Raw genomic sequence first — 23509 nt, 5'->3', positions numbered from 1 at the left:
ACCACGGCACAGATCTGCGAGCCAGCCCTGGGCAGGGAGGCAGAGAGCTGAGAGGGGCAGAAACTGCTCCTGAGATGGAGCAGATGCAGCATCACCTGAGGACACTCAACATACACCTGGGCCTGGGGTCGAGCACGATAAAAGCAGCTCTTGCTCTGCTTTGCTACAGGCAGAGTCCCCCAGTTTTGCCCCGTGTGCTGGTGAGGGAAGTGGAGCCATGGCTGCTTTGCCACAGGGCTCCTTCCAAGGTTTGGAGCCCTCTGATTCGTCTTAGCCCAAATATTTTTGGCATGCCAGCAATCAACCGATGCCTGCCTCCAGCAGCAATGGGCTGGGCTATGACGGAGGACAGTTTCCCTTTCCTCTGGCACACCCAGTCAGGGTGTCCTTAATAGAGGCTCACATGTAAGGACACGCTCAGCCTTGCGGGTTTATACATAAACATCGTGTAATAACTATGATATAAGAGGTTCACATTTTATCAGATACATTCAGAGCCGCGTATGGTGGCTGTGCTAACAAACAGACAGATGCAATATTTCAAACCAACAACCTGCAGTTAAAAAAAAAAAAACTTTTCTTGAGATAGACAGGAGGGACTAAGGTTCAGCAGGGGACAAATTAATTAACGCAGTCAATAATGATTCCAAATGTGACATGTCCCTTACAGTTGTGCATTCAGATGCTCCCAGGGGACTCAACCTTCGTTAGAACCTGGTATGAATTGGCAGAATTCCACCAAAATCTGTGTACACTGATTTCTGTCACAGCATTAGGCTGCTTTCTGTGTCCTAGCTCTCCCTCTTCCTTACTCATTTGAACAACGCTGCTTGTCCTTCTGGCTAACAAGCACATCGACCTGCAAAATCATGTCCCAGCTTATTTTCCAGAACATCTTCCCATGGTAGAGATGAAGTGTTCGGTAGTGTTTTGCATCCCTGAGAAAGGCATCTCTCAAGAAAAAAAAGGCCCACGGAAATAAAATGTTGGCAAGTCACTGGGGCTAAGTGACAGGAATATTCATTTACTGATTTTGTATTTCTCCTAAAATGAACCAATATTTATTGGAAAATCATTTGACAGGATTCTACTCTAAATCAGCTTAAGTCAAATGCTGGAAACACTAAATATATTCTCTTATGTGTTTGGAAATGCTCAAAAAAATATCAAAAGACATGACACATCTTCCACACTCAAGAAAAGCCTAGCTTCCTAATGCAACTGAAGGCAAAGAATATGATGTACACACATCATTGCTGGTTTAATTTACGAGAGCAAATACTAACTGAAGTGCTTTGATTGAATATATCATGGGTTACACATTTAGGACCAGTTGGCACAGGCTGAACCAAGCCAGCAGATGCTGGGAGAAGCTCCCTCTTGTACTCCCTGCTTCCTGATGCTGCCCAGCACTTGCCACACTTCTCTGGGCTGCCGTAGCTCGATTTACCTTGCGGTGAGCAGAAGCAGACCGTGCTGCACAGAGGCCCTCAGCACACCCCGGTGCCACTGGCAGCAGGCAGGCACACAGAGCACAAGCTCCCTCTGCAACTCGCTGTGAGCAGAGGAGCACCGCGCCTCTTTGAAGATCTAGCTCCTTTGTAAATAAGCATCTCCCTTGGGGGATTCTGACACATTTATCATCTGCAGAGGAACCTGAACTCCAGTTTTGCTGGATTACAATTTTTGAAGGTGGAAATGCCACTACAATGACTTATTCTTGTTTGACCAGCATGCAATGTGATAACACGAGCATTTCCACTAGAGTGTGAGTGCTTTTAAACTGTGTTATTAAAATACCATTACTTGAACTTTTTAAAGTAAATAGAAGTAATTCTGTTCAAATTTATAACTCCATGTCCCCACTGAGGCAACAAGGTACAAATAAATACAAGCCTTGGTCCTCGGGAAGGAGCTGGAGAGATACCAAAATCTATACAGAGACAAATTTGCTCCTGCTCACAGAGCACGTGGGCTGGGATGTCAGGCGAGAGCAGCAGCTGTACTCTCCGATGTGACCTCTTGCTCCTCTGGCCTGCTTACACTGCTGGGACAGGCCAGGCAGGGTGATTTCAGGTGGCTCAGCTTTACAGATCTAGCCTGGGGCCCTTTCCCCATCGAAAAGGAAGAGACCTTTAAATCTGCTAGGACTGGAAATAATAAGTTTGTTGCTGATTTTAAATTTTAGCCAAATGTAAATGTAAAATATTCAAAAAGAATAAACACCAGGGTTTAAAAGACCTGAAAAGGCACAAAGGAATAAAGTTATGACAGAGAGAAGCAGCACATCAGTACTTATGATGATGGAGTGTTAGTCATGCAAAATACACAAAATAGCCATTATTTAAATTACCCGTTGAATCAAGGTCATTTTCTAGGTTAGTAAGCTCATCTCCACCTCCAGTAACAGAGCATTCAGGAACCTCCTCGTTAGTATCTATCTCAATATTATCATCATCCTCATCCTCATCTGTAGGAACATACAGCATTAAGGTTAGTGTTTTCTTACCTACATGCACCACATTGCTAAAAAAAAAAAAAAAAATAAAAAAAAATATTTTAGAGAACAAGCTGAGTTACGATAAAAATGCAAATCATTAAATAAGTCTGGCAGGAGATTTCACCCTGTCCACTCATGGGTTTATCTTTAAACTGATGCAATCCGATATATACCCAGGGAGCTCTGCTGGAAACTCCTGCTACAATAAAGGCAGAGGCTGGCCTCAGCAGTGGCCGCTCGCTGTGCTGAGCGCCTGGCTAACTCTAAAAAGCACATGTGCTTTTCCTTGTAGCTTGAGTCGTAATTATTTCCCCTAGGCTCCCAGTTCTCGGTGACACAAAGTGGGATATGGGTGCTGGAGCTGGCTGGCGGCAGCTCTGAATGAGTCAGCCCACAGAAGGAACTGGGAGCTTCAGGCTCTGGAGAAAGAAAGCATCTCCCAGTATGAGTTCCCAGTGGGGTGAAACTTGCTGCTCCTTACCTTGTAAAATATATGGCAGATACGAATGCTGCACCTTGCTTACGTGTTAGTGTCTCCCAGCACCTCTGACCCGAGCAGGAACACCCCCACCTGGGACAGCACACATAGCAAGCGCGGCCCTCCGGTGTAGCAAGAGCACGCTCACAGATTGCTGCCTTGCTGTAGCACCCTGAATCAGGCCTGTTTGTAAGCTACATACATCTTAAATAAAATAATAATTGTAATTATGCTTTATATTTTTTTATGGCATCTCTCTGTTGGGTTTCTCAGAGCGGCTCATGAATATCACTTGTAAATTAGCCCCGTAACGTTTTATGAACTGGGTGATTATTATAATTACAATTATGATGATGATGTAGGTAAATTATGGCACAGAAAGAGTAAGTAACCTGAGGAAGATCAAATAGCAAGTGTTGAATTGCGAAGCAGATCCCAGAAGTAATTCTGACTCACATTTTCAATACAAATATACAATGAAATTAAACAAGGTCCATAAAAGCTAGATTAGTACTTTCAAAGCATGTAGCTGCATTGTATTTACTCACTTTTAAGTCTCATATCAAGTGCTATCTACACTTGTTCAGACTTATACGAACATTTTTTTCTTATGTACGTATGCATGCGTGTAAAACTGATGAAAAAGAGGAGGCTGGAATATGCCAGAAGAAAGAATACCCATGTAGCAACTAAACAAACTTCAAAACACTGCACGACAGGGAAAAATACTAATTATAGTTACAGAACATTGGTACTTTCCAACAACATATACACAAAAAGGATCCCAAATACCGTACCAAGACGCCAGAATCCTGAATAGCAGAGGTTTGGGGTTGGTGCTGATCACTTGTTGGCTCTCTTTCAAGTATACCAAAGGCCCCCCTCAGGCCTGTGGGCACTTTGGGCCCACACTGCTGACACGCAGGCCATATTGTTGTTTCTTTTCTTTACCTCTTTATCTCCGTAGTCCCTGCAATTCCCATTTTAGGAGCCTTTTGACTTTTTGTGTGTCTGCTACTCTTTTCTAACCAGCTGCTCCCTCAATTCCTCTGTAATTAATCAGTCTTTCGTGCAGTTTTACTGATTCAGAGTAAGGCTCTCGCTACGACAAAGGAACAAAGAAGTTTCCATTTCAGTGTCTTATTCAGAATCGGTTGTGTGTCTGCTGCAGAGGCAGTCTGCATCAGTAGGACACCAGTAGGACTCCTCTGTTTCAGCTGACCACCAAGATTTCCCTGGGCCCCTCTCCACTATTTCTCAGTGGTCCTGGGAAGATGCAGCTCTTGTCCAAAATGGCCCATCTTGAGCTGAGGTGGCTGGAGGGCATCTCTTCCTAGCCAAATCAGTATCTGTGAGCTCATCTGGGCCTGGTGGTTCTTCAGGCGGGCAGAAACACTCAGGGCTCTGCACATTACTCTTTCTGTTCCCATTTAAATGAATGGACCTGGTTCTGTAACTCTAATTCGTTTTTGCTAGCGGGGAGGTGGGTGAACAAAGTGGAAGGGCACTGCAGGTTCACCACCAGCGGTGGAAGAGAAAGGATGAGGGACACCGCAGTGGCAGAGGGAAGTCAAACCCACCTCGAGCCTCAATGATTTCCAAAGCACCCCGGGAAGTCAGCCAGCAAGGGCAGCTCGCAACCACCAGGCAGCCAGTAGGATGCTGAATGTGTCAAAACACTCTGAACAAGGTGATAGGGTTTAGGACTACTGGTTACTAAGGGAATGTGTGTTCTAAATTCTTTGATTTTATTTAATTTAATACAGAGAGATGAAATCAGAGGCACTGCCTTTGACACCACCATTTTAGGTTACAAAAGAGATGGGAATGTTGAAGATACCAGTCCCTAGTGTCACGTAATGGCCTGACCTAGGATTTCATTTAAAGTTAGCAGACTTGGACTGAATATGACTGCCAGGAGATTGAGACTCTGGAAAGAAATGCCAATTAAAACCATTATTTTCAAGAAATTTCAAAAGTTTTAAAATACCTTTCAGAATTGACAGATTCCTTGTTTTAAACTACTACTTTTTTCCCCTCAAAGTCCCATGTTCTTTGAGTGTACTAAAAAAGAAAATGTGCTTAGGGAGCGGGTTACAAAAAGACTTTGCAATTGTAGATGACAAAAGAAACAACGTGACAAAGAGAAAACATATTTTTTATGAAAAAAATTACTAGCGTGAAAAACTTAAAACACTTTGTCTAGAACCGGGTCACATACTTAGAAGACAAGAGCTGCTTCTTTGAAAAATATGTAAATGTGGATCCTGAAAAGACAGCAAATCTTTATGATGTTGAGAAGAAATTAAAATTAATAAATAAATAAATAAGTCAACAACTAAACAGCACCGACCACTGCCTACACACCCGGGACTGAAGAGGCTGACACAGAGAACAAGAATCTTTTGGCACCACGCAGAAATGCCAGAACAGTGGTGGAAAAAAGATCTGTATGTGAAGGCATTGCAGCAGCACTTGCTTTTTAGGGAATAAGACATCTCCAGCCTTGAGCGCTGTCTCTGGGAAATCTTTCAAGCTTGTGGATATTTGGATATTTAATTCATTTACTTTCAGGTACAAAGTTCACTTTAAGGCTATGGGATGTGACAGGAGCATCTGGCCAGTAACAAAGGAAGCAAAGGCGGGGAGCAGAAGAAACGTGGAGTTGAAATACTGGTTCAAGTGTACAAGAAATCAGATGTTAGAACAAGAAAGTACAGTGGTAACTGCCAACAAATGCTGCTTGTTAAAAATACTAAATTAAGGACTCAGCACTGGTTTATGAGTGAGACTAAGCACGGTGTAAGGCTGAGCTACCACGCACATTCCCTTCAAATCATTGCCTCAGTAGTAAAATCTCTTATATACCCCAAAAACTTGGTTACGTATAAAAGTGCTACGCAGTGCCAGCTAGCTCATGTGGTAAGTTTTGAAACTGCAGTCCAGTCTTCCAGCTTTTGTTAGTAATTCCAATTTTTTTAAAACTTTTTTTTTCCTTTGTGTGTCTCACAACACATTCGGATGCTCCTTTTCCTCCGTTTTACCCTTCTTGCTCCTCTAACATCTCTCTTCCATTCCATTCTTGTGTTTATTCACTTCTCCCCTCCCAGTTTTGCCTATTTGTGGCACTTTTCTCACCGAAGCCCCTTAATACTATGCTTATCTTACCCCTGTCCTCTCAATGTTCCCTCCCTCCCCTGCCCAATCACTACCTCCAGATACGAGCCGCTTCCTCACCAACATGCCATCTCAAAGAAAGGGTGGAGATATGCCAGAGAGTGAAGGAAACACGCTACCCCAATCCCCAAAGAGTGGATGGGTGTCTCGCTGGGCAGCAAGGACAATACCTAGATAAGATGCCAATTCCTTTGCCCCACCGCTGCTGGGAAGAGGGAGGATATTTGGATTCCTATCTCGGTGTTGTCCCTGGACCCATCTCAAGGCATCTGCTTATCAGCCTGAAGCTAGTAGGACATCTAATAAATCTGAAGCTGCCACCCCACACCCTCTGGCAGTTGGCAGGAAGAAGTATTTTCTGTCTCACATGCCAAATAACCTACAGAAAAAGACTGGATTTCGTAGCAAATGATGCTTCTTATCCAGGAAAGTTTCTACTTGCCGTAGGCATTTCAGTTTTGCAGACTACGATTAAAAAAAGCCTTTTAATGGAGAATGCAGCACCAGGATCAAAACAGAAAACTCTCAATACGCATATAGAAACATTGAAAGAGATCAGATTTTCACCACCAACAGTGAGCAAGAAGTTAGTCTTAAAAAAAAAAATAAATCCCAAAGCTGAAGTATCTTTTTTTTTTTTCCCCTGGAAGAACTGAATTAAGAGGGAGGAAAATGATGTGCTACACTCCCTTTTTGTAAATTAAATGTAGCAATCAATGCAAAAGAAGAGATTAATGAAACATAATGGACAAGAGAGCTTGGAAGACATAAGATATTACTATAAGCTTGTCATGGGTATTGTACAGGGAATACAGGACTACACGGAAAAAGAACTGCTACATGTGAATGCAATTAAGGGTAATATCCAGAATCCAGTTGTAACACGGAGACTTCATCTATCAAATCCTTATTTTGGTGGAAATCAAAAAATGGTAAAGACTGAAAGCAGAAATAATTCTAAAATATTTGGCTTATAAAGCGCTGATGCCGTTTCACACAAGTACTCCATTTCAGGATGGATTTCTCGAGTAGGGATGTGGGGTGACACCAGGAATTACCAACGGCGTGGCAGAAGCATGCGGAAGAGGTACGGTCTCCTCCTTTAATAACACTGAAACTCTCCAAGCACATATGCAATCTACATATAAATATGTCAAAGCTGTGTCCAGCTCCTGAGGCTGGCTGGGTGTATATAACCTCTGGCCAATTTATAGCACCAGGAGCTGTATGGCCTGCTGCACGGCGAGCTGGAGCCTGGCAGCGAGCTGCGATACCCTGCTCACACACAGGTCTACGTGACGCCTGGAAATGCCTCGCATCCATACAGGTGGTGCCATATGAAGCAGAGCTTGGGTCTGCCTGCACGCAGCGGCACACACCTACCCAAAAGAGATGGAAGCTCGCTCTAAAAATCATACAGAGACTATGGGACAATGGGGTGGGATAGCCGGTATTTGGGATCAACTGTTGCATCAAGCTCTGATGACAACATGCAAGGCTGCTGAAGAGATGTTATGATGCAGGAGACAGAAAAATTAGAGACACCCGTGACAGAGATACAGGCCCCTCGAAATTAATGGTGCCAGAGTTTTATCCAAAGTTTTTGTTATTTCAGATAAAGAATCCAAACCCTAGAGAGAGAAAGAAAAGTCCCTTGCCTTAATAGGAGATGACTGCCTGCCTCCAGGCTGTTTGCACAAGGGCTACGGGAACTGATACCTCAGAGACTGCTTATAAATTTCACAAAGGAAGAGCAAAAGCAAAATTCAGAGGAAAATACAAAGATGCATACTGGGCTATCACTTGGAAACACTTTGAGTGAGTAACTGCAACAAAACAGGATAACTACTAGCCAGCTGAGCACTCGATATACAAAGAAAACGTGCCATCCTTGCAGGGGAGGGGTGGCAGGAGCAGATGTGTACCAGCATGATAAAACTGTGAGGATGAAGTAATTAAATGAAGTAAGATGAGGAATCATAAACAGCGAAGAGGGATGAAGAACATCACATCATAGTCTACTTACTCTACAAGTTCTATGCCATTTTGCTCCCCCAGCCCTTCTAGTTCAGCAGGGAACTTTGGTCTGTGGCTAGTCAATGTTGAGTTTGGCCCACTTGGCTGAATTTTACCAAAGAAGTTGGTTGGAAGTGGAAAAGTTCTGCAACAGAAACAACTACCCATATCCCTCCCCTTTTGCTTCTCTTTTTCAGTAGTTTGCAAAGTTTGCTTCAGACTTGAGCTAACTCTAAGACAGTACCTTTTTTAGTTCATAATGAAGTCTTGCCTCCTCCTCATCAAGAGTTTAATTTCCCTATCTATCGTTAAAAAGAATTGTTTTCAAGCTTGATTTACTGGCCAAAGAGAGGAAAACTGAAGGCCAGACCCAAAGGGAGAGAGTAAAACTAACTGCTTTTATCATCTGTGCTAATTGGAACGGAAGCACAGGATTTAAGGAGCAATAAGAACATATTATCATATATATGCATATAAAATACACATAGCAGAGAAGAAAAAAATCTTGTTGTTGAGCCTACATGTACATGTATTGCAAATGTGAGGCTGGATTTTCCTGACACTTTGGCTTACAATTATGCATTAGTATGAGAAACACAATTTCCCCTTAGCATATGTAGGAGACACTAAAAGAGCAAGGAGCCTGTACTGAAACGTGTGTTCAGTACCCATTTGAGTTTGAGTGACACTACATTACTCCAGCTCATAGCATGGCAGGTATATGAATTTTAATGACATTTCAAAGTCAGTTTAATAACATTATAGCAATATTACAACTCAAAACCTGTAAAGGCAAGTGGTATGTCAAAAGACTGCCATTTAAAATCAAAAGGTTGTTGCCCCCACCTCCAATGGGTCTCCTTTAAAATTCTATTCCAAAACAGTCTTTTGAACACATTTAATAGAAAATAAAGTCTCTTAAAGTACTTCTAATGTTGTTTTCCCCAAATAATATGTCTATGCTCCTGCATAAGATATATATGGAAGAGATTTTAAGCAACAATCATGAAATGCTACAGAAACTGTAAATAATGACATACCTGTATAAACGGGCTAGTATCAGCTACTTGTTTATATAACACTTGTTCTTCCAATCACATATATGCTTTTCTTTTAATTGTTGGAAATCAAGTGACTCAACCCTGATTTAAGAAGATTATCTATGGCCAGCCTTTTGATATGTGCACCTCATGAACAACAATTACCGACAACAACATTTTGAAGTGTGAATAAAAGTGATACCCCAAAAGGTCTTCTCTGGTTTCCAGGTTGCCATAGGAATAAGATACAAGGTTCCTTAGCTCACCTCCAGATGCCTTTGACCTTTCTTTCAACTTTTCTGCAGCCATTTCAGTGTAGCTAGGAAGTTCTGACATCTTCACTCCAGATCGAGCTTCTGCTATTAGCTGACGAGCTCTCTCTCTCAGCTGCCGACGCCGCTCTTCATCTTGCTGCTAAGATATATTGAACAGTTGCCAAGTCAGTAATTGACAGAAATGCAATTTCATTCTCAATCTGATCATCATGATAGTAACTGGTTTACAGCACGGTGCTTGGCCCACATTATAAATAGGATGCTCGGTATCAGTTGGGTGTCACACCACAATTTTTAAAGACAGCCACGAATCAGATATTTTTAAAGCATTCCCCAAATTATTATTGCATTAGAAACTTAATAATTTACGATGTAAAACACTTAAAAATTACGTTCTAGAAAAACACATAGATGAGAATTCTCAGAAACTTTTGTCTCAAAGTAATAACTGCGAAAACTTTTGCCGTGGCTACAAAAAGGGTTTTACTAAATTGAATTACTTGTTTCAGTAATATTCTCTCACAGCACGGAAATGAAAAGCCCGATGTTGCTCTTGGTAACTCCACTCACCAAGCTGATTTCTGAGTGCAAAGTAACACTGAATCTGTGGCATGGAGGGGAACGTGATCCTTAGACTTCAATGGATATATATGTGTATATATATATATATATATATATTTTTTTTTTTTTTTTTAAATAAAATACCTAATGGAAATGAATGAAAGAACAGTAGACACCAGAGCAGAAAAGACTCACATTAAAAGATGCTGCCATTGGGGGTCTTGGTCAGTAACTGAAAAAGATCTTCTGGGAATCATCCCAGATAGCGTTGTTGCCCTAAAGCCTGTAACTATCTTAGAAGCCCTACAACATTAAACTTATCAAAATGAGTAAGTTGATAGCATGACATTTAGGAAAACACTAACCTGCCACATTACAAAAATATGAATAAAAAGGTGTCTTTAAACATATCTACAGGAATACATTAAAATGCTGTCTTCATCAAAAAAATACGTTTTTTTCGAAGTTAGGAAAAAGCTTAATTGCCCGTTTTCCCCACTCACAAACGCCATGAAGCCAGCATTTGGCTCGAAGTCCCGTTTGCCCATAACTCCATGTGTTGACATCCTGAACAGGATAAAAACCAGGTAGGCGCAGCTGACCTTAGCTAAGTGGAAGAGCACAAAGTGCCTAATTTTGGAGAGCAGCCTTGGCAACCTTCCCACCAGCCCAGCAACTGAGCATTCCGCACCTGCAGACGCTGGTAAGGGCTGCTGCTAAGTGCTATTTAGTTTAAGCAATCATTAATAAAACAAGCACAAAATACTAATTAGGTACATTTTACCCATTTCCATGTAAATTGTTTGTTTGTAGCTATTTACTCATCATTGTTCTCGGCACAATAGAAGAAATGCAAATGAATGAATCAGAATGCAGCCCTAATGGGACTTTCTGTTTATAACCATTAGCCCAGAGGTGTGCTGTAATTCAATCCTCAAGCAGCAAGATTTAGCCTCATTAACAGCTTGCATGGGCAGGTTACAACTCATAAAACCCTACAGTAAACAAAGCGTATGGACACAGCACAGTATCTTGTGCCTGAGTGACAGAATGCTGATTCCCTATCAGATTGCCTGGATTTACTTTTCTGCTCATGTCCTTACGCGAGAAAGACGATTTGGCCTGGGCCCTGCAGCAGGATGCACATCGCTTTGTTTGCTGGGTCTCACCCTGCAGCCTCCCAGAAGGTGCAGAGCAACAGTTCCGTCGGAAACTTCTTTGTGAGCGGTGGGAAGACAACTGGGAAGCTCCCCCTGCTACCATGGGCTGTAACAGATCAATTTAATTTAATTTATAGCCAGCCAACTGACGCGGCGACCGATTTTCCTCCAACCCATGGTATTGGGTAACGTGAATTATGTTGAATTTTACCTGAACTAAAACTGCTCACATCTCTACGACTTGGAATTCCCGGTGTAGATGAACCTGTGGTTTTGATTTAAATGGGTTTTTAAAACGAACAGACACGTTTTTATTTTATTTTTTAACTAAGATTCCCACGTGGTTTAATGTCGAACTGCTCGATCCACTACCCCACACGTAAAATAAGGCCAGTTAGGTGTTTGTGACAAATACGCCCTACGCCGAGAGCAGGCTGATGCTCCTCTCCCCTCCCTCCTCCTGCAGGAGAACCCGGATCCCGAATTATTAGCATAGTCATTAACATCCTGGGGATCTCCAAGCAAACACAGATTATTGTGGCTTGTGTTTGTGCTGATTAAGCCAATCATCACCAGCGGATAAGAGAAAACCGGCATATTTATTGCTTAAATTCAATTCGGGTGTTTGAACCATCGATTGCCGAGCTTGGCAGGGGAAAGGCTGCTGGAAGGAACAACGAAATGTAGAGCAGGAAAAGTACATAAAGCACAGCGAGTGAGTTGGGAGTCACCGAACAATTATGAAAAAACAAATCAACCCCCCCTGGATTTTGGAAAGGAAATCGCTCAGGAGCAGTCTGCAGGCTTCACCTTACAGCTTCTCCCGTCTGGAAAATAAAACAAGGAGGAGACGGAGGAGTTAAAGCCCACAAACAGGAGCTCTGCACCAAGAAAGGGAGATGCAAACACACAGGCAGCGATTTGTTCATTCTAGTTCAGTCTCAAAGAGAAAACAGGGTAAAATCTTTCACCCCTCTGCCACAAAGCTGACGTGCCAAAGCAACGTTAAAGTTTCCTCAGTCCTTCCCCCCCCCCCCCCCCCGGCTACCGATTGCTTTGCAATGGTCTAAAAATCTGCCACACGGATGCACAGCGAGTAAAACTTCACCATTTAAGGACAAACTCTTCACGAATAAGTAATGTAATTCCTTGTTTCCCTCCTATAAAAATGTATTGGTATGCAATTTTTATATTTCACAGTTCACCGCCATCTCGGCAAGCTTTCTTCCACTGCTTCAATGGTGCTACTTTTAATTTTATCCTCCTTAGTCCTAGTAATTAAAGTGATCAGCAGTGGCATCCCAACGGCTTTGACACAGCTACAACCCCCTAGCAGACTTCTGCTTTTAAGGGGACCGGGAAGAAAAAGGCCTGGAGTTTCATTTCACTGGAACAAGAAAATCAAGCTTCGCCAATCCTCAACTTTATCCAATTGTTCTTTCAGCAGCCTTTGGATCTTAAGAAACAAATAAGAAGGGCTGCCGTTAGGGGGTCCTTTTTGTACTCGCCGCAGACGTCAATGGCTGACACCACTTTGGCCAAAAACGATGCCCTGGATTTGTGAAGGTGAATTACGACGTGAAATGCTGGCGGAGCAGTCGCTGGGGTCAGCGCCCGTCCCGTGACGCTGCTCAGCACCAGCAGCAGCTGAGACGAGAGCCGACCAACCCAGCCCACAGCCAGCACGGCAGAGCCTTGCGGGGGGGGGGAAGGAAACCCACACCCATTAAAGCCCTTCTCCCTTAAATCACCCAATATCCCGCAATCTCCTCTCGTTTTCAACAAAAGGAAACAAATCCCAAAACACCCTACTGGGGATTTTCAGTCGCCCTTTGAGAGAATTTGGGCACGATCCTATCTGCGTTTGCACCACAAGCCTGATCATGAATTGTCCTCCCACTATTAAGAAAATAAATAAAACTGGCAACCTGTATTATTATTATTTTTTTTTGATGCTTAAAAGGCAATTTCTTCACCGGGCTCAGGCTGGGGGGAGTGTAAGTTAAAGATTTGGTGCTACTCCCCGGCACCACACTTACAGCAGCGCTGTGCCTGACGGGGGGAGCAATTCATGGAGCTGCAGGTTTCCAAATTGTCCGTGCTCTGCCCCGACATCTAAGAAAAAGAACTTGACTGCCACCTCTTTCATCATCAGACAGGAAGAACGGCTCTGTTATTAGCCATTCAGAAAGAAAAAGACTTCTGTGCTTGTCCAGAGGCAAGGATTACCAAAATGTACCTATTCAGTTCCTACAGAAGACAGAATAAAAATAAAAAAAAATAAAATAAAATTACATGAGCTTTAAAGGTTTGCACAGGCTGGGTTTTGCTGTGACCTTGATCGGCTCTTGTTTGAGTAAATAGGATTTGGGATGAAACATTAAAACTGTTTAGCAGATCTTTTCAAACCATTTCAAACTTTTCTTATGTTGGTTTATAATATAACCAGACATGCTTGTAAATGGCCACACCTGCTCATTTCTCTGGGGAGGGCCTGATCTCTGCCTTTTCTAACAAAGAAAGGACGGGGGGAAAAAAATCAGCCTTTCTTGTTGCAAAACAGAGTGGAAAGTCAAAATCTTTCTCAAGTTTGTCCCATCTGGTCAGATTAAATCTTTGATCACTCTGGGGACCACGGTTCTGTTTGGTCTCTACTACTGTTTCCCAACAGCTCAGAATTAACACACAGGTACCGAGCAAAACATGAATCGCCCAGGACGTGCACGATGTAAACAAAATTGCAGTGGGTTTGCCTTTTGGTATCCAGTTGGATCACAGGAAGGCATCAGCAATGAAAAGAAAGACATAAACATCTCCTCCATTCTCTGTCTTCTGCCTGCTGTCTGCATTGGCTGCTTTAGCACCAATAAGCCAGATGCATCTTGCTAATATTTTTCATGAACATAAAGTATCGCAAAAAAAGTACCAAATCACTTGTCACACAGAAGAAGCTCACGATCTATGTCACTGATTGACTAATGAGACGAGACAGGATGAAAGCAGTGGTTTCATCAGCAGCCCAACGTCCAGCACTGGGAGAAGCACAAACAATGTCATAGCAAAGCTGTCCCCTTCAGGAGCAAATAAATAAACAACAAAACCAAAAACTAGCAATAACGTGGGCTTGTGTGGCTGCAAAATGGAAAACGATTCCCTAAACCTAGGAGATATTTTTAAAAAATGTTAGCCTCATTTTTTTTTTCCAATATCACCTATTTTGTTCTGCATAACCCACGATTCATCTGGAACAGCGTTTCTGGTGTGAAGAGTGCTGGCTTTAAACAAAATTGGTCATTTTACTCTTTGATCACGTAATTGGTAATTTAATTCTTCGCGTCACTGTGAAATGGTTAAATTCTCCGTTTACTGAAAGACAAGCATATATACATTTGGGCAAAATAAAATAAAAGACTGGCTGACTAAGTAAGTATCACCTTGTGCTTCATCCAAGGCCTCTTGCTGGTTGTCTGGCTGCTCTTTTGTAGGCAAAAAGGAGCTGAACGCTCTCTGGCTCCTTAGATCTGGCCCAACAAATGCACTGCCAGTCATGCACATGGATCCAGCTTAAAACCCAGTGTGAGCCTAAAAGAAGCTAGTCAAACTGGCACCTACTCATGCAGAAGGAGATAGATTTGTCATGACAGGCTGATTATTCAATGTAAAGAAACAGTTTAGCTTTTCTAATCTGGTACAAATACATCTTTCTCAGAGAAAAAAGTAAAAGGTCTAGCAGTTCAAGTATTTAAAGTAAAGAAACCAACAAAAAATTGTAACGTCAAAGTGAACCATAGGTATTTGTGCTGGTGCATTCTGCAAAACAGCCCCGCAGTTCTATTCAGATAAATAAGATTTAACCCGGTTAACCCCTTCGGGGCTGCGCGGCTCCGCCATGACCACGGCAAGCATTTCTATTTCGCCCTGCACTTGGCCGTACCGGCGGGTTTTGAAGGGCAGACCGAAAAGACGTAATTCCAAATCCCCCCCTTTCCGTTTTCCTCCTCTCCTCGGTTGCCTGCGCTGCTCCCAGGAGCGATGCCCTGGCGGCGAGCAGCGCGGCGGCGAGCGGCCGTGGGGAGAGCGGGTCTGAAACAAAAGCGACAGCCAAGCCCTCCGCCAACTTCTTCCCTGGAATTTCCTCCGCTCGTGCAAGTTTGTGCTCTCCCTGCTACGTGTGTGCTGTAATTAAGGACAGCAATCACCTGAGGCTCCCAGGGCTTGCTCTGCCTGTCACCGGCACTGTCAACAGTGGTGGCGTTACCCACAAGCAAGGTCTCAAAGGCGGAAAAATGGCCCGAAATCGTGCCGTCAGACAGGGCATCGAGTCCGATCTGGGATCAATAGCCTGAAAACGGCATTTTTGGTGCTTTTCACCAACCTAGCTACGGCCAGAAGGGCAAGAAGCTGCTTACTCATTGCAGGAGTCAACATTTGTAGAGTTCCACTTAAGGGATTTTCTCTTGTGTAAACTTGACTTCATTATTTAAAATAAAATAACAACAACAACAACAAAAAAACCCACACCACCCAGTCGCGTTATGAAACAAAGAGTTTTGGCAGGCGGATCAGCTGCTTGAGAGCAGCATCTTTCAGGCTGCCAGCCCGGGAAGCTTCCTCCTCGCTGGGGCAGCCGAAGGACGTGCCCTCCTGAGGAATGCTTCACCAGCAGCACGGAGCAGGGTGGCTCCAAGTTTTTTTTTTTCCTCCCCCCTTCCCTTAATTTTCAGGGGAGGGTGGCGGGATCACAGCCCGCTGGCATGTGCTCAGAATGTAAAGAACGAGTGCAAACCTTCCGCCTGCCCGGATCCTATTTTCCTGTGTGTGTTTTTTTTCTTTTTCTTTTTTTTTTTTTTTTTTTTTGAAAATGTCCTGCAAACTGCTGGCAGCTTGTTTTTAATGGAAAATACCAATCGCCTAGGATCTATACCTAGCCTTTTGCCAATAATGAGAAAACTTCACCTTCTGTCCCCAGCAATTCTTAGGAAATCTTTTGCTGTTATTCCTACAAATCCAATTACAGATTGTTGAGTAGCTAGTGGAGTAAGCTTATTGAGGAGTGTCACATCACTAAGTCGTGCGTATGTGTTTCAGTTTGTAATGTGGTCTGAGCCGCTGTAGAGGTGTCAACTTAAAATGCAAGTAAGTAGCAGAACAGGGCTAATCCCAGCCACTACTCCCCTGCAGCCAAATTGTAGCGCAATGAATGACAGTGGAAATGCAAAGATGCCACTGTGCTTATCACACACAGCCAGATGGTGGACCTGGATCAATGCACACATGCCACGATCAATGCATTTGATAAAGAATTAAGAAGAAAACTGTACATGTTATCAAAGAACTTGTACATGGCATAATTATGATTCTGCATGTGCTTACTGATGATATTGGAGACTCAGAGGCAGGTGATAATGAAACTGATAGGAAGAAATAGCTTAAAGGCTACAGCATATGGCCTCAGCACTAAGAAATCTTGTCAAATAGTTCAGAAAGCTTTTTTAACTGTTATTACAGGCTGCTCATAGTGCAAGCTGGTGGCAACGTTTTAATTTTTTTTTTTAAACCTGAAATGTCAAAAAGTTACAAAAGCTATACTTTTCCGAATGGCTCAGAAAATAATTAAGACGCTATTGTGTTTTAAACACGGCCAAAAAAAAAATCACAGGTAGAGTCTGCGCTCACAGTTTTCGGTGGTGGTGGTTGGGCATTTTCTAAGCTATATAATTATGGCTTCCCCGACTCCGTGTTTTTACACTTTAAGGAGTCTTGTGGCAGTTTAAAGAATGCATTTGGGTGACAATTTGCATTCATCACGCTAATTTGTACAGATACAGTTTTGATATTAGTTCTCATCAAATGTATAGTATTTCCCCCTTACCATTTGTACTCTGCCGGCCGCATTACAGCTACCTTGGATGTCAAAGAAGGTAATTAAAAAAATGTGGAAAATGGTATAAAGCAATAAAAAAAGGCATATACATTTATAGTGTATAAAAGGTACCTAAAATACAAATTCTCATGCTCCAGTTGATAGATGAGCTGTCTAATCAACGCCTGGACGTAACTTAAGTGCTCTCATTAGTGTGAAGGCCTTCAGGCTAAATAAGACTAAATCCCTTAAAAATTGCTTCTGCAATAGAAAAATCCCCCTTACCATTTTCCTCTGCCTAAATCATATCAATTAAAAAGAGAGAGAGGGAGGGGGAGCGAGAGAAGCATTTTCACATGACTTTGTTTTAGCTGACACTCCAAAAACTATCTCCTGAATCCAATTTAAAATGTTGCAGCGAAAAAAGTTCATTAGCAATTGAAGAAACAAAAAAATCACGCTGAGTTCAGTTTCTCTTTCACTTTAAACTCGGATCTTTAATCAGTGCTAAGGCGTATAATGCCCATTGAATCCTTTACCTTCACTTTTTTTTTTTTCCTCCCCAACCCCAAATATTTAATCAACAGTGCCCACTGCGGTTTTACGTTTAAATTTTATAATTTATCAAAATGAGCCTCTGGAAGGAAGAAGCACGCATTTTACTGAGTTGCTTTGCAGTGTGGCCCCCCCCAGCCCCAGAATTTCAATTTGTCCTGACAAACCATTGGGTATTAAACGCTAAAGGCACGCAGAGCGCATAAAGAACTGATGGCTTGATTAGCTCTTGTGGTGCGATTGAAGGAGCTGTCTCTCTCCCCGATTCTCCATTTTGAGAAACACTTTGATCTCTGTTCAAGTCAATTCATGAACATCAACTGACAAGACTGCATGAAACACCCCAATGGTTAGACCCAAACTCGGAGCAAACTATTTGGTTTCATTAAGGCTTCAGGAGAAGTGACCAGTGACAGTCCTTTCATTCCGGAGCCAACAGGCAAGTGACTATTTCAACTTTAATGTGCACAATGTACTGCTGAAGGCCACTACACCTATAGTCGGTCACTCAAGGATGAATGCCCGTACCTACTATTTTGTGACATGTGAACTGCTAAGTGCAGCTGCAGGCTCATTAACGTGTTTGCCGCGTTGTTTTCGCCACCGCGGGCTGACTCTCCGCATTTCCCGTGTGAGAAAGCAGCGCGTCCTCAAAGGGAGGCAGAACAGCGTGCGCCGCGTAAAACCCAGTTATTAAAAAAGATCACATTTCTAAATGCAGTCATTTACTACGTGTTTACGCCAACGGAGAAGAAATACTACCCGTTCCAGCTGAAAATATAAAAGAACTTGAACCCCACCACCGACGGAACGCAGGGCGTTTGTCGGTGCGAGAGCTTTGCTACAGTCAACTATTTACATCGCTTTTCCCTTTTTTTTTCTTTTTTTTTTTTTTTTGAGCTGCCCTTTCCAAAGAGTCCCACTTCAAAGAGCTGTTTTTTTGCTCCGGTTCCTGTCAATGCAGGTCAGAAACACCAGAGTGGAAAGTGGCTGCAGTGCCGTGGCACAAAGAGTCTCTGCGGCCGAAATCAAACAAAGCCCAATTAAACTGATCATAACGTCCCAGTGAACACAAGGAAGCTCACCTGGTATTTCTGGACTTCTTGTGTGAATTCCCAACTCTACTCAGTACTTGGTACTATAATTACCCTGACCAAAATACTGTGAAATTACTGCTCTGATCTACTAATGGCTGCAAAAAATCAAGCCGTCGTGGTTTCATGCCAAGGGGCCGTAGCAAGGTGGCGCAATGCTTTCCGACAGAGACGACAACTTCTAAAAACTCAAAAGGGAAAATTAACGGGATGTGGTTTATGTTGCCAAGGCCTGTTCATTAATTACCAATTTAATCACTGCTGGAGGCATGACATTACAAAAATCTGGCTGAAAGTTCTAATAGATTATGAAGACCACCTAAGAAGAGTGACCAAGAAATGTACAAAACAATTAATACTGTTTCACTGCTATCAAAGACACTCAGATTATTTTACATCAAGTGAAGCAAAAGAATTAGTAGCTTCACAGTGCCACCACTAGGAACTGTAAATACAATGGCACACAATTAGTAATGCACATGTGACTTTTCGTTCAAGGCATATATCCTTGGGAAAGCCAGAACATGATAAGGAGAACAAAAGAAACATTTTTAAATGAAATGAATAAAGATTTTAACTCTACCCTCGTGCATGCTGAGCAATAACAGAATAGGCGATGCAAAATACAGCTCTAAGTGATGGCGATATCATCCTGGGATTCACAACAGCGTGTACTGAACATCCGCACAGAAAACGTCCACAGTTATTAGCAGCAATATAAAAAGAGCATTCGAGATGCTAAGAAAGCCGGGTCTCGCCTCACACACAAAAGAGGGGGCTCTGAAACACCAAGACCTTTTTTTTTTTTTTTTTTCTTGCTAAGGTTTATAATCAGAGAGAAAATATTTCAAGTTTTTGAACTGATGATCTGAAAATTCAGTTAATAAACCAACAGCATATTTTCTGGGAGCACGCGTGTTAATGCTATGGCTGCAGACTACACAGCACCTGGAATTAACATACATATAATAAACAACTGCATATTTATATTTAGATGCTTAACTGGTGTAAGTAGACGGAGCTTATGGAAATAACACCAATAAAATTCAACTGAGAACCTCAAGCATTTATATAGAAAACCCAAACTGCGTAACGTTTGTCTTGCATTATCAAAGGTTCCGCTTTATTCATGAAATCCCTCCCGGTATACAACTGACAGTGCATACTAATTCTTCTTAGAACTACATTTACTTGCCCTAATTGATTTATTTTCCCAGCTACGTAAGGTGCTTGTCCACGTCACTATTTCTGTACAGAGAAATATCACAATTTCATAGTCAGGAAGTGCTTAAACTGATCAAATACGAAGTCAAAAGACACAGAGCCTTCTTGAAAACTTACGGAGTATTTTTATTTTTCATGTATTGAGTGATGGTAAATAAAACAACTTGTTTGTTCTTGCCATCAAGGAAACACGATCAGACTATCTCAGCCTTCGCATGTCATTATAAAGAAGTAAATATCAGTTCAGTCGTGGTTTTGAAGTGTTCAGTCAGCAGGTCTGACCTTCATTTAAAGAAAAGTATATTGTTAAAACAGCTATAAAACTTGGAATGCTCATGAAATGTAAATACTATACAGCATAGTCTTATCAGCTTAAACCATATTTAACCACTTTATAGTGGCATACATACAAGACATATAAATGAACAACGGGGAATAAGTTACCAAAGCTCAGGGATTACCAAAATAATGTTCAATCTTTTTACCAATTAGATGGTAACTGCTTCTTTGTAATCTCGAGAAGATCTAGTGATCGTATCTAAATCTGGTCACAATTATCAGCATGACAGGCTAGGTTTTTTTCAATCAATATTTTCCAATTAATATTAAAAGACCAAGGTTGCCAGCTGCAAAGTCCTCCACCTCAATAAACGTATGTTAGATGTTTAATTAATAAAGACCAACTTCGCTCTCTCAAAACCAAAAACACCATAGGGATAACTTTGGTGAGTTCTCTTAAATGAATTAATGCTATATCACCTTGGTCACAGGCATTTATTTTCCAGTGAAGGAGACTGCAAAAATTCCACTGATGATCTAGATGCCTTTCCTAGGGTGATATAAGTAAGGATTCCGGTTTCAGGTAGAAATAAAAATAGCTGAATAAAGCTATCTGCTGCTCATTTTCAAGAAACTGTTGAAAAATTTGGAAGAAAGAATAGTTGCAGCGCTAACTTGACTTTAAGGCAGCTTGCAAATTAAAATGTCCTTTTTTGTTGTCTACTCTACACTTGCATTCTGTGCCACCTCTGTTCAGGCTGACCACAGTATACTTTTTGGTCACACAGCAGAGCTTATTTGCTCAGAGATGCAGGAAGGTTATCGGAGGACGTGATCAATAAATCAAACTGTTTAATAAAGCTTTTTTTTTTCTGAGCACTTGTTCAGAGAAATCACGCTTTATTTTTATTTCATTGCAGATGGAATATGCTGGATCTGTGCAAATGTACGGAATCAAAATTAAAGAATATACAAATTCATCTCATTTTAGGTTTTGTCCGTTTCTGGAGCTTTTCTAAAAAGCTTTTTCCATTTCCACCCAGCCACCATGGATGTAAAAAAACAGTTATCACTTTGCACTCAAATATTTATGAAAATGAAAAGTAATGGGCAAAACAGATTGACACCTGAAGTAGAAAGAGCTTATTAAATATGAATTAGACACAGCCGCAACAAGTCCTTTGAGGAAGTGAGTAATAAAAAGCGATATTCTGAACAGAAAGAAACAATCTCATGGCATAACCCTTTCCTGCTGCCCTCTGTGTTCAGGCTGCGTCTGCATGGCTGGAGGTAAGAGCTCTTTGGTGAGGTGCTTCATATCTCCAAGTTCTACTACAAAAGCTGAAGATAGTCCTCAGTGCTCTTTCAAACTTTAAGTATATATATATTACCTATACATATATATATTCAGGCAGCTATAGCTGTCATTCAACTTGAATAAATATTAAATAATGCTGGTGGAGATAAGGAAGCCCAAATCTTTCTGCGCGGAGAGCAGGCCAGCAACAGTTGTGTTTAGGCGCAGCAGCAGTGTCAGGCCTGCTCTCTGAACACACTCCTGCAGATTATATTAATATGCTTTTAAACCCCTGTTTTACAAACGGAGTCCCTCACAATTTTTTAATCATCCTCACAATGCCGTCGTGAAGAAATAATTACTGTTTTCCTGTTTCACGAGAGGCAAAAGACAGAGCAGTTCCCTCTGGGTATCACAATATTGAACTCCTGCATCCCAGAACCTGTGCGAGATCTGAAATACAAAAAGTCTTTGACCAAAACCACGCGAGGGGCCCAGTCCCTCACCTAAATTCACCAAGGAGGAATCCTCAGCTCATGCAAAACCCAAGTAACTTCAGGAGTGATCTGTGGCTCGCGTTACGAAGACGAACTCAACCTTTCCCAGATGAGCACCGCTTCTCATGAAGGCCGTGCTGTTCGGTGTTCTCCACTGAAGCTGTCTGCCTTGCAAAAACCAGTTAAAAGTCTTTGACACGTGCTTTAGGAGATGCCAGAAACAAGGCTGCTGGGCATAACCCTAATTAGCCTTGCCGTGGCACGGCCTTCTCCTGTCCCCTGATCTCGCCCACCTGCCTGGAGCTGAGCCCTGCCCGGTGGTGTTCAATACTTTGGGGTATTTTCCCTGTTCGATGCACAGACCCATCAATATGTAGCGCCAGGCTTTACTCTGCAATATTCAAATCCTGCTCTGTGGGCAGAATTATTAATTTCTTCAAGGGCTTTTCTACAGAGCTCATCACTACGGTATTTAAGCGCCTCAAAAGCATTAATCACATTCCCTTCTCCCAACACCCCGTGGTGGTGTTATTACCCTGTTCTTCGGCTGAGAACTGAGACGGAGAGATCCCGCTAAAAGGATCTAACGCTGGATGCTCACTCTGGGAAGCCTATTACCTGCTTTTTTTCAGCACACTAAGCTTTATGCAGCCCTTTCTATGGCTAAAGCACAGCTCCAACTGATTTCCCTGATGGACCCGGATGCCCAGTGCATCTGCAAATTAAACCTTCACCTCAAATGGCCATCCAGAGAGGAAGGATGCACAATTAATGACCGCGTGGAGGAAGCTTGGTTCGGGAGAGTTTGCAGCACCGATGAGGAACTCGGAGGCGAAGGCAACATTACATTTACATCTTTTGAGAGTCTTCACCATGGCCTCAGCCTTTTGCTCCTCGCCATCGCTGCTTCGCTGGCCGTACACCTTCCACTTCTGCAAGCAGAAGGACAGAGGTCCTCTGGACAAACAGCCTGCTACGTCACCTCAGTCCTCGCAGCTAAATGAGACACGATTGCTTTGGGGAAAATAGTATGTGATCACATAATTAAAGACTGCATCATAATGCATATACACAAAGGAGGTTAATTAAAGTTGCCTGCGCGTTTCTTAACTCCTAATTCCTTTCTCTGTAATCACCCTGACTCCACAACCATCACCATTGGAGTTTACAGAGCCAATGACAGCTGCAGTAAATTTCCATTCTTTGTGCGGACCAGTCATTAAAGGAGAAAAAGACAAACGCTTTGCCACTGGCCTTCGCAGCTATTTGCTGACGGAGGAGTTCGGCTGAGATTCACCAACTACGGGCTCCACTCTGCATCTGGCAAGTGAGGATTTCCTGCTGGAAAGCCCCTTCGGCCCTGCACCTCCTCGGCACTTCCAGCTTGCCTTGGACCCCTCTAACCTGCCACTTGGCCATGGAGGTAGCACTTTACAGCATCCCGTGCACACAAGGCCCCTGTGTTAACAGCCCTCACTGCAAGGCTGTATTTT

General features: G+C 42.5%; 1 protein-coding gene across 13 annotated transcripts in view; it reads right to left on the bottom strand.

The window, feature by feature from the left end:
• EHBP1 (EH domain binding protein 1) overlaps positions 1–23509 on the bottom strand; it is a 205707-nt gene that overhangs the window by 41477 nt on the left and 140721 nt on the right. For 8 of the 13 annotated variants that reach the window (XM_068675568.1, XM_068675569.1, XM_068675570.1 and 5 more), the window contains 2 exons: positions 9478–9625; positions 2354–2470 (listed from right to left, as the gene is read on the bottom strand). In XM_068675568.1, the coding sequence (XP_068531669.1) occupies positions 2354–2470; positions 9478–9625 (265 nt within the window). The remainder of the gene's footprint in view (positions 1–2353; positions 2471–9477; positions 9626–23509) is intronic. The other 5 variants (XM_068675578.1, XM_068675579.1, XM_068675576.1 and 2 more) reach the window with 1 other exon arrangement.

Source organism: Anas acuta, chromosome 3 (assembly GCF_963932015.1).
Source record: "Anas acuta chromosome 3, bAnaAcu1.1, whole genome shotgun sequence".
NCBI classification, from domain to species: Eukaryota; Metazoa; Chordata; class Aves; order Anseriformes; family Anatidae; genus Anas; species Anas acuta.
This window is presented reverse-complemented; position numbering and strand designations above follow the sequence as displayed.